This window comes from Microtus ochrogaster, unplaced genomic scaffold, assembly GCF_000317375.1.
Source record: "Microtus ochrogaster isolate Prairie Vole_2 unplaced genomic scaffold, MicOch1.0 UNK77, whole genome shotgun sequence".
Lineage (NCBI taxonomy): Eukaryota > Metazoa > Chordata > Mammalia > Rodentia > Cricetidae > Microtus > Microtus ochrogaster.
The window spans coordinates 923,864-935,364 of NW_004949175.1; the positions used below are offsets into that span (position 1 = coordinate 923,864).

Here is an 11,501-nt window from a genome sequence, read left to right on the forward strand (position 1 = left end):
AAAATCAAAAAAATAAATAAATAAATAAATAAATAAAAATTAGACATCAAACTACCTAATAATACAATTTAAAAAACGGGGTACCAATCTAAACAGAGACTCTCAAAAGAAGAACCTTAAAAGGCCTAAAGACACTTAAGGAAATGCCCAACATCCTTAGTCATCAGAGAAATGCAAATCAAAACAACTCTGAGATACCATATTACACTAAACAGAATGGCTAAAATCAAAAATACTGATGACAGTTATGCTGGAGAGGATGTAGAATAAAGGGAACACTCCTCCATAGCTGGTGGGAGTACAAACTTGGACAGCCTCTGTGGAAATCAGTATGGCGGTTTCTTAGAAAAATTAGGAATCAATCTACCTCAGACTCACCAATACCACTATTGTGCATACAACCAAAGGATGCACACTCATACCACAAGGACGTTTGCTCAATTATGTTGATAGTAGCATTATTCATAATAGTTGGAACCTGAAAACAACCTAGATTGCCCCTCAAACAATGAATGGATAAAGAAAATGTGGTCTATTTACAAAATGAAGTACTACTCAGCAGTTAAAAAAAATGTTTGAAATTTGTATGCAAATGAATGGAACTAGAAAAAGCCATTCTGAGTGAGGCGACCCAGACTCAGAAAGACAAAATATGTACTCACTCATAAGCAAATGTCAGACATAAAGGAAAGGATAAACAGCCTATAATCCATAACCCCCCGGAGAAGCTAGGTATCAAAAGAGCCCCTAAGAGAGACATACATGGGTCCCCTGGGAAGGGGAACTAAACAAGATCTCTGAGTAAATTGGGAGTATGGCAGTGTGTGTGTGTGTGTGTGTGTGTGTGTAGGGTTGGAAACAGAGTGGGGAGGGGAGAATAGCAGGGGGAAGAGTACAGAAGAAATCTGGTGGGTTGGGAGAAGGACAGAGAAAAAGAGCAAGGAAAGAGATATCTTGATAGAAGGATCCATTATAGGGTTAACAAGAAACCTGACACTAGGGAAATTACCAGGAATCCCCAAGGATGATGTCAGCTAAGAATCTAAGCAATAGTGGAGAGGGTGCCTTAACTGGCCTTCTCCTGTGATCAGATTAAGGACTATCTTAATTGACATCATAGAATCTTCATCCAGAAACTGATGGAAGCAGATCCAGAGATCCACAACTAACCACCAGGCCAAGTTCTGGTACTCCAGTTGAAGAAGAGAGCAAGGGAGGTCAAGATCATGAAGGGGAAATCTAAAATCTACAGAGGCAGCTGGACCAGGCTCGTGGGAACTCATGAACTCTAGACCGACAGGCTGTGGAGCTTCCATGGGACCAAACGAGGCCCTCTGCATGAGAGAGACAGTTGTGTAGCTTGGTCTATCTAAGGGGCCCCTGACAGTAGGACCAGGATCTATCCCTGGTGCATAAGCTAACTTGTGGAAGCCCATTCTCTATGCAGGGGAGAGGGGCTGGGTTCTGCCTCAACTTAATGTGCCAGGCTTTGTTGACTCCCCATGGGAGGCCTTACCCTTTGGGAGGAGTGGATCTTTTTATCATCATTTTCCACGAGGAATTTGGAGAAATGCAAATGTAGACTAGATCCTATAATAACTTAAAAGATTTATTAATTATTTAAGATATGAAAATAATACTGTACCTTATTCTAAAGACATGCATACCAAACTATGAATAAATCATGTGTTTGAAACTTCCCCAAACAATGTTTCAACTAAAACAAACAAACATAAAACCAGAAATATTTACTTTCATAAATAAAGATGACAAAATTCTGGCTACTAATAAATACATGAAGTAGCTGGCTAACTGAATGTTTATTTCATAATTCCTTCAACTCTATCTTAAGAAAAAATACATTAAAAGGATAATATATTAAAAGGTAGTCTATGAGGATGGACGCTGTTTGAAAATTGGCCTGTCTATAGGGTTGCCTCGTGTCCTTACAACATAGTGATCTGAGAACCATGGATGGACTCAGGAAGCTGATGCCTTTATAGCCAGGTCTGGTCACCACACAGCTGCCCTTTCCCACTGTATTCTTTTTTTTTTTTTTTTTTAGGTGAGCAGGCCTAAGTCTAACTCTGACCCAATCAGAAGAAAGCCATACAGAAGAAGAACATGCAGGACAAGATGTACTTATCTGCCTATGTAACATACTTACAAGCCACCCAGCATGTATGTGTATACATATAACAGTGTGTTTTTAATGGGGCTGGGGAGGTTGTCCTGATCCCTGTGTATATGTTGTTCCTTCCTTACTCTATTTATAAAGGTCTTGAAAACAAAGACAAATTTAAATTTGTGCTATGTGGATTAATAGTCACTATTCTCTTTTTTCTCGTCATTGTTAGAATCCATGAAATTCAATTGAATATACCACAGTCCCAAATTAAAATGATATTGCATTTTTGCCTACATGTGGCAATTAGCATATCACTAGAATAGAAACAACATGTGCAATTCCTGCCTTGCACCTTTGGGACAGGGGAATGTGCTATGTTATCCTTTGTTGTATAGCAGTTTCCTCTGAGATAGAAACATTCTATTCTGAAAAGCTCATTAAGACAGGAAGTAGACAACTCAAAATAGCTTCAGGAAGTTCATGAAACTGATCAGATTCACTAGGCCCCTCCTATGCCAAGAGTCTATAGACAGTAAAGACTGATGACAGTCATTCTCAGACAAGCCCAGCAATCTGGAAAAAGCAGAGACCAGACTGACTTCCTAGAAAAAAAAAAATAACAAAACCAAACAAAAACATAGACCAGTGGAGCTGCCTGGAAGAGGTTTAGACAAACTTACCAAACCTGGAAAGGATACTCTGCAACCTGTTGAGCTGCCTGCAGACGGTGCAATGCACTCCAGGTTTCCAAATGACAAGAAACCCTGAATAGCCATAGCCATTTTGAACAAAAACAATAATAAAAACAGAGCAGAAAACATTATTACCTGACTTCAAAACATACTACAAGGCTGTCGTAACCAAAACAAAATGGTACTAGTACAAAGAAATATAACAAATGCAACAGAACATAGATTCTACAAACAAACTCCCAAATTTACAAACTGATTTTCAATAATGGTGCTAAAAACTCACAGTTAGAGAAGATATACTTTTCAAAAAAAGGTGCTGGAGAAATTAGATATTTACAAATTGAAGAATGAAACCAGTTCTACCTCTCACCAGTTAAAAATATGAATTAAAATATGTATCAGACACAGAGAAACCCTGTCTCGAAAAACCAAAAAAAAAAAAAAATGTATCAGAGCCATAAATGTAAACCCTAAAATTACAACAAAACTATAAGCAAAAATGCCTCTGGACACTCAAACAAGCAACTTTTTGTTGTAGTTTTATTAAATACCATAAAACCCACAGGAAGCAAAAGCAATATTGGAACACTGGATCAAACTATAAAGGAAATGTTCAACATATCCAAAATACATCTGAAAGTCCACAAACTCAACAGCTAACAAATAAACTATTTAAAACTGGGCAACAGATCTAAACAGATAGTTTCTAAGAGAAGACATACAAACGGACGAGTACATGAAAAATTGCATAATAGGGCTGGAGAGATGGCTCAGTGGTTAAGACCAGTGCCTGCTCTTCCAAAGGTTCTGAGTTCAATTCCCGGCAACCAAATGGTGGCTCACAACCATCTGTAATGAGGTCTGGTGCCCTCTTCTGGCCTACATACAGACAGAATATTGTATACATAATAAATAAATATTAAAAAAATTGCATAATATAAGCAATCATCAGAGATAACAGAAACGAAAAAAAAACACATGACATAGCTACATCTCAGTTAAGAGCTGTTCACAAATGAAGGTAAGGCTCTGGAGAAAAGTAAATACTTGCAAACTATAGGTGGAGTGTAAATCAGTACAGTCACTGCCCAGAGTCATTGGAGAGAAACTGCCCTATGTCATGGAGGACAGTCCTGACTGTTAAGTGATATAGGAGGGCCCATTTCACTGCAGGTGGCACTAGACAGGGGGACCTGGGCTGTGTAAGCAAGTAACTGAACATGAATAACCAAGCCAGAGAGAGCGAGTTAGTAAGCACTGTTCCTTATGGTTCTTGCCTTAAATTTCTACCCTGAATTCCCTCAATGATGAACAGTAACCAATTAGTACTTCTTTTATTTATCACAGTAACAGAAAAGAAAGTAGAACAACCATATAACCCAGCAACCCACTACTAGGTTGTATACCTAAAGGAAATACATCTGAATAGACATGTGCATTGCTGTATTATTGAGGCATTATCCACAATACAGAAAGAAAATGGAAATAATCTACATATTCATCAGCTAAGAGAAGAATAACATGCACACACACACACACACTGTATAAGGCCATCAAGCCTGAAAGGGGCTGAAGTCCTATCACTCTACCAGCACTGATAAAACTGAAGATCATTAGGTTAAGTGAAATAATCCAAGCACAAGAATACAAATGATTTCACTGATACATGGAATCTAAAGAACTGAACTTATAAGAACAGAGTAGAGTGGTGATTACCAGAGGCTGTGGGAGTATATGGAAATATCGGGGAATGTTTATCAATGGGCACTAAATCATTACATAGATACAAGAAGCTCTGGTGTGCTACTGCACGGGAAGATGATCACAGACAACCGGGATATGATATACATTTTAAAAAGAAAAAGAAAAAAAGGAAAGATCTTGAAACTTTTCATTACTATAGAATGAGAAATGTTTGAGGAGATAGATATGTTTAACCTGGTTTAAACATTCCATATTATACGCCTATATTTAAACATACATTACATGATATCCCATTGGTATGCTCAATTTTTAATTTTTGTATACTAGCTAATGTAAATTAAAGACAATTTAACTCCTGCCAAAATACAGCAAAAAGAAAAATCAACCAATGTTTTATGGTTGACACTACTAAAAACAAACCTTTTTCATGCAGTCCACATAATTATTGTACTTTAGAGAATCAGTGGGAAATTCATCAGACTTCATGGGGAAATTAGATACGATGAGCTTTTCCAGAATATGCTTAAGGTTTTCTAGCCTGTCTTCAGTCAGGCTGGTGAAGAACGGAAGGAGAATGAGAGCTTGGCCCTGTGAAGCAATGCAAACAAATGTAAGTCACACTACTTGCGGCTCACAGACCCCAGAATAAACAAAATCACTACTTTCTAAAGACTGCGATAGTGCGCTACATGGATCCCACAAACGACTTCAGAATAAATTCTGGACGGCACGATGAACCAGCTTGGATGCAGCTATGTGCCTCAGCTTCAGCTCTAGAGTAAATTAAGGACGGCACTGTGAACCAGCTTGGATGCAGCTATGTGCCTCAGCTTCGGCTCTAGAGTAAATTAAGGACGGCACTGTGAACCAGCTTGGATGCAGCTATGTGCCTCAGCTTCAGCTCTAGAGTAAATTAAGGACGGCACTGTGAACCAGCTTGGATGCAGCTATGTACCTCAGCTTCGGCTCTGGAGGTCAGAGGCTGACATGAGAGAATATGAGGCTGGAGACTGAGAGCCTGCACTAATGGAAGGAGTGGTGAACAGACAAGGTCAAAACACTGTGTGTCAATGATGAAAGCTTCAAGGATTTTTTTAAAACAAAGATTATATTAAAATTCTATGTAGACAGAATGACTTTCATAACATATAGGAGAGTATATGTTTGCAAATTCCCCTCAGAACTTCATATTGAGCTTATGAGGAAGCAAGTACCTCCTTTGAATAACAGGTAAATTCCAAAATTTTCACATTTTAAGGAGAAACTTCATGAGTCATATAGAACACACCAAAGAATCATCTAATAAAAAAATATGGTCATTCATGAAGACCACATTACAGGACTTTAACCTTAGCAACAATAAAATTACTTTCCTTGCTTCCCTATCACTGAAATAGTTCAATAGAAAAAAAGAATGAGACAGTTTGAAATTACTACAGAAAATCCAAAACACCAATTTCCATCTGATACATATAAACACAAATGCTAATGATCATATTATAGTTATACTTTAAAAGAAATGTTGGGATGAGGAGGCAGCTCACTGGGGAAGTGTGTGCTACACATGCACGATCCCCAAAACTCAGGTGAGGTAGACACAGTAGTGCATATTTGCAGTCCCTCTTCTACAGTGGTGAGATGGGTGGTGGAGAACCCAGCATCCACGCATGCAGCAGTAAACATTAGACCTAGTCTGAGGATAGGATCCCAAGATCTAGAACAGAGGTTGTTCTCTGACCTCCGAACACATGCTACAGCACACATATGCTCATCTGCCCTCATACATACAAGCGTGAACCCCTTCTGAGGAGACATACTGAAGTGCATGCAGATCAACTAGACCAAAGCCAGAGTCTCTTTCATGAGGAAGAACCTGTATTACTCAAACAAATTTGCCCATACCTAGATGATAGGTTCATGCGGATTTATTATGCTAATCCCTTTACTATTATAGGTTTTGAATTTTCCATACTCCCTCACAAAAAAAACCAACATAATAAATGCACAAAAATGTAAAGTTGTGAAAATACAAAGAACATAATCTCAAAAGACCAATCTTTTAAAGTCATCTACCTTTAAGTGTAGACCCAACTTTGTATCAGCAAGTAGACTAGCATACGTTGTGAAGATTTCAGGAAATGAGCTGTGAATTGTATCAAAAGATAAAGCTGAATCAATCTAAAGGGAGATAAAACACAAATTTCTGTATTATGCCTCAAAAACTTTTGATATATCTTTCAAATTTTTAAATTTCAGAACTCAAATTATTTGTCAACATTTCAACAATGTTGCTATAAAACATTTTATTATTTCCTGCTAAGACAAAGTCTGTGAAGACATAATGACAAAACACATAAAGTAAGAAGCATAATGAACAATGGTATAAGAAAAAGAAAAGTAATTGGGAGATATCGCTCCAAAATATATTTAATTATCAAGAACTGACTTTTTGAAGACATATTCACTGTAGTGTTTAAACATAAGTTACAGAATTCAAAATAATGACCAGACCATGGCATCCATGGTGGCACACATCTGTAATCTGCAATAAGGAAGCAGAGGCAGAAAGAAGTAAAATAGTAAGACTATGTCTCAAAAAGAACAACATAACTTGAGATGAACGCATTTCAAGTTCTTTTCAAAATACCTGCAACATTTTTGCCAGTAAGGATAGCACTGTCACTTTGCTTTCTGGAGCAGAATCTGTGGCCCACCATGAATCACACTTCCTCCAGTTTTGCATAATGGCAGCTGCAAGCTTCACTCCGTGGTGTTTATGAACAGCTCGATCCTTGAAGCTCTGATCTAACATACCATTTAAAACAGTACTAACCTGAAAAAATTTGTAGATTGACAAAAAATTCTTAATATTAATAGAAAAAGCCCACACTTCCATGCCAAAGCTATTTTAGGAAATGAAAATGCTGTACCTGTAATAGAAGTTTAGCTATTTAACAATATAAGAACGCTATGACATAAATCTTCCCAAAGAAAGCAGAGGGTGACTCTACTGATGCCCTTGTGCCCACTCTGCTGTGTGTGTGTGTATGTGTGTGTGTGTGTGTGTGTGTGTGTGTGTGTGTGTGTGTTTTGGGGGAGAATTCTCCATGAAATTCCATTTGGAAGACGAGGTAAGTGCTCTTCTGTGAACATAACTACCACCACATGTATTTCTGTTCTAACATCACCTTTGCAACAGAATAACATAATTAATTTGGTTAGATTATCATTCAATATTTCCATCATTCTGACATAAGCATTTTTTACTGATGCTTTATATAGTATACTATCAACACATTTCCCTTCTTATACATTCTGCTCTCGCTACAGCTAAACCTTGGCAGACTTGTTAGCTGTTTTCAGTGTGCCTATCCTTGTCATCAGACCCTCCCAAATCAAATAAATCATGCCATTCCATCTTTGCCAATCAGTAAAATACCTGCTTCAAGAGACACAGCACTGGCTGTGTTGTAGAAGGCCAGGCCTAGATAACCAATCTTCCTCTTAGCACACGGCGGAATACAACACTTTGCTTTCTCAGCTTACTGCCTTCTTAATATCTACCTGGCAGCTTCCTGACCAGAGATGAACAAGGAAACAGGACCCTATAGACCTGGCTTCTCTAAACATGCGTATTCTACTGACTCACACAAATGAGAATCTGGCTGCATTGTAACTCCAATCTCTTGGTCTTGATTGCACTATCCACAGTTTTGTGAGAAAAAGATGTCATTCAATTTCTTGATTCTCTACACATAACTAGCTTATCTCCTTCAGAACTGTCAGGTTTTTTTTTTTAATTTTTTTAAATGTTGAACCTTTGGAAAATATATGCTCCTTGTGGATTCATTCCCAAACCGGGAGTAGGGCACTCCACTGCAGTTCACCACTGTTTCCGGGCCTATGTCCTGTCCACTCAATTCCAGGATAACCTTCATCATTGTTCTTTTTCTTTCTTTCTTTTTTGAGACAGGGTATTAGCCCTGTTTGTCTCGGAACTTGCTGTGTAGACCTGACTGGCCTTGAACTCACGGAGACGGAGACCTTCGTGCCTCTCCTTCTCGGGTGCTTGGATTAAAGGTGTGCATCACCGCACCTATCACTTTCATTGTGCTTTGGTTTTGTATTTCACCCTAGTCTCCGGGAGTTCCTCAACTTTATTTTCCACATCTACCCTGTTTTTTAATTTCAAGTACCTATGTTTACTTCCAGAGTATTCTCCAATCTTCTTGTTCAGTAGCAATTCTTATTTTATCATTCATCGTGTCTGTCCCCTGCTTCCCTCCTCTCTGCCCCGCTCCTCAACCCCTCTGATACAGTCTCTCCACCCTCTTCTAGTGTAGACAGGCTAAGGGTTTGAACTGACACACCTGTCCTGCCTTGCAGTTTGCTCATTCTGTTGTTCTTTCTCTGCACCCATTAAGACTGTTTTGATATAATCTTAATCTCATTCTGTCATTTCAGAGAGTCGTGAGGAAGGAATAGAGGCAGTAAATGCAACTTTTGCTGGCAATGGACAAGGATGGTACATGTAACAGGTTAGATAAGCAGAAATTACAACTCTCCGCAAACACTGACCTCAGTTTCTGACTACCTACAGAGCACATTGCCAAGCACACTTCACAGTCCTGTAAAATAGATGGCAGCATACACATTTAATCCCAGCACCTGAGTGGCACAGGCACAGGCAGAAGCAGGAGGATCTCTGCTAATTGTGAAGCCAGCCTGGTCTACAAAGTGAGCTCCAGGTCAGTTATCTCAAAATGAAATAAAATAATGAAAACAAATCAAACCCAAAAACCCCACAAAATCCCCTAAGTTAAGCAATCGAAAAGCTGATATAATAAATATCACTCTCTAAAGGGTTACTATGATGAGGTAAGGAGGGCTGTGGAAAGAACATGCAGGAAAATAGGGCAAGACCCTCAAGCCATGAGTGCTCTAAAAACAGGTTGGTAGTGTGAAGGACTAGCCTACAGGTGGGGTTGGAACAAACACTGCAGGGCATATGACACATTTAAAAGCTCCAATATGACGTTCTAGCAAAAGCCAGTATCCTACAGCATTGTATTTTGTATCTTATAGTGTTAGGCCAACAGATTTAAAGGTTTGAGGGAATGGAAGAAAATAACCAATGTCTTAGCATCTATTAACATATACTATCTTGATAAAGACTGTGTTTTGTTCTGTGGATTTTATTTCCATACATTAGCAGATCTTTAAGCCTCCAGGAAGAAATCTGGTTTTAAGAAAAACCATCAGAAACATAAAAACCCTTTTGTGAACATTAGGTAAGAAAATATTTAAAGAAAAAGTTCCTTACCATTTTGGGATTATCTGTTGATGACTTCATGAGCTCTGATACAGCAATATCAAGATTTTTCAATAGCTCACTGTTGATTATTTCTGAGAACAAACTATAGAAATATTCCCCGTGGGAGAAGCTGACGTTTCTCTGTGAACTGCCCAAATACTGCATAGACAACAGTGCTGAATTCAGCAGCAAACTCACAAGATGCTCACACTACGGAAGAGAGAAGAACATACCAGAGAATCCATCCCCAGAAAGACTGTGAGGCAGCAGGTACACATAAGTCTACAAGGAGCCTTCTAAAGAGTCTGGTATGTGAAGTCAGGACTTGTTTAAACAAGACACATTTAATTTAACTTCTATTTTCTAGGTTTCACTTTGTGAGAGGAATCTCCTACACTGATATTGTTTCCAACCTTCCAGAAAACTCTAGTAGCTATTCAAAGAACAGTCAAATAAGTTGTTTGGGAAAACTAAAGTATAATTGAGAACATCAATTAGACAAAGAAGAGGTTGCTGCAATGGGAAAGTAATGAGGGAGGATGGAATGGAATAAGCACAGAGGGCTGGCTGCAGATCTCAGCCACAGCAGTTTATCTGAGGCCAGTTCTGCTGAGTTCAGAGTCATGAGGACTTTGGTCAATGGTGCCTTGGGGGCTTCAGGGATGCCCTCCACAGTCCCTTTAAGCACCCATTCCAAGAACCAATAAGGATAGAGAAAGAAGCACGTCATCACAGGTCAACTTTAGTGACAAAATGTTCCTTGCCTAAAGTCCTTTTGGAAACAAAGATGAACAGAAAACTTCCATAAGAAACTTAAGAAAACTTAAGAAGGTTATGTTTTTTATTTTCAAAAAGTATTGAAGAAGAGAAAGTCGGTAAGTCAGCTGGGTAGTTTAATCCCAGCACTTGTGAGGTAGAGGCAGGTAGAGCTCTGTGAGTTCAAGGCCAGCTCGGTCTACAAGAGTTCTAGGACAGCCAGAGAGAGATACACAAAGAAATCCTGTCTCAAAACCTCCCACCGAAAAAAAGAAAGCCAGTAAGTCAATAATAATATGTGTCCATCTAAGACTTTACTAACTAAATTTCATACTTTTTAGAGCTATACCACAAGTAACTTATGTAAGTCACTCGATAGGAAGGGTAGGGTGTAGCTGATTTCCTACCAGTCCTCCGTAGGCAAAGGCTAACTCCAGGAGTCCATTGGCCAGGCTCATACAGCTGGGGTCCAACGACTGCACGCACTGCCTTTCCTCTGCAGGTGCAATGCCTTTATAAACCAAAGAGAGCAGCCTCATGCCAATGGGATGATCCAGTGCTGTAGACTAAAGGAAAAATAGACATGAATTGCCTGCTGAGAGGTGTTCAATGCAAACATACAATGTCACTTCTTCAGTTAAAAAAAAAAATGTGTTCGCTAACACTGATGACTATTTTCTAATTCTTAGGACAACTCCAACCCAGTTTTTGTTTATTATGCTACAGATTTCATTTATGTCTTTCTGTGATGAAGGACTACAGTAACTGGTTCTTACAATGTTTTAGGTTACTACAATTTCAACTGTCTTTCATTCCTCTCATTCTATCTTTACTTTCACATTCGCGTTCTAGTCAGCGCCTATACGTACGAGTTCTCTAATCTCTAGTCCAGTATATTCTAGTCAGC

At 38.8% G+C, this 11,501-nt stretch overlaps 1 protein-coding gene across 1 annotated transcript in view; it reads right to left on the minus strand.

Moving 5' to 3' along the window:
- The window catches only part of Prkdc (protein kinase, DNA-activated, catalytic subunit), a 174,764-nt gene that overhangs the window by 105,932 nt on the left and 57,331 nt on the right, over positions 1 to 11,501 (minus strand). Inside the window, exons 35-39 of the mRNA XM_013354879.2 lie at positions 11,002 to 11,160; positions 9,848 to 10,048; positions 7,172 to 7,357; positions 6,598 to 6,702; positions 4,945 to 5,112 (exon numbers count right to left, since the gene is read on the minus strand). Coding sequence (XP_013210333.1) covers positions 4,945 to 5,112; positions 6,598 to 6,702; positions 7,172 to 7,357; positions 9,848 to 10,048; positions 11,002 to 11,160 — 819 coding nt within the window. The remainder of the gene's footprint in view (positions 1 to 4,944; positions 5,113 to 6,597; positions 6,703 to 7,171; positions 7,358 to 9,847; positions 10,049 to 11,001; positions 11,161 to 11,501) is intronic.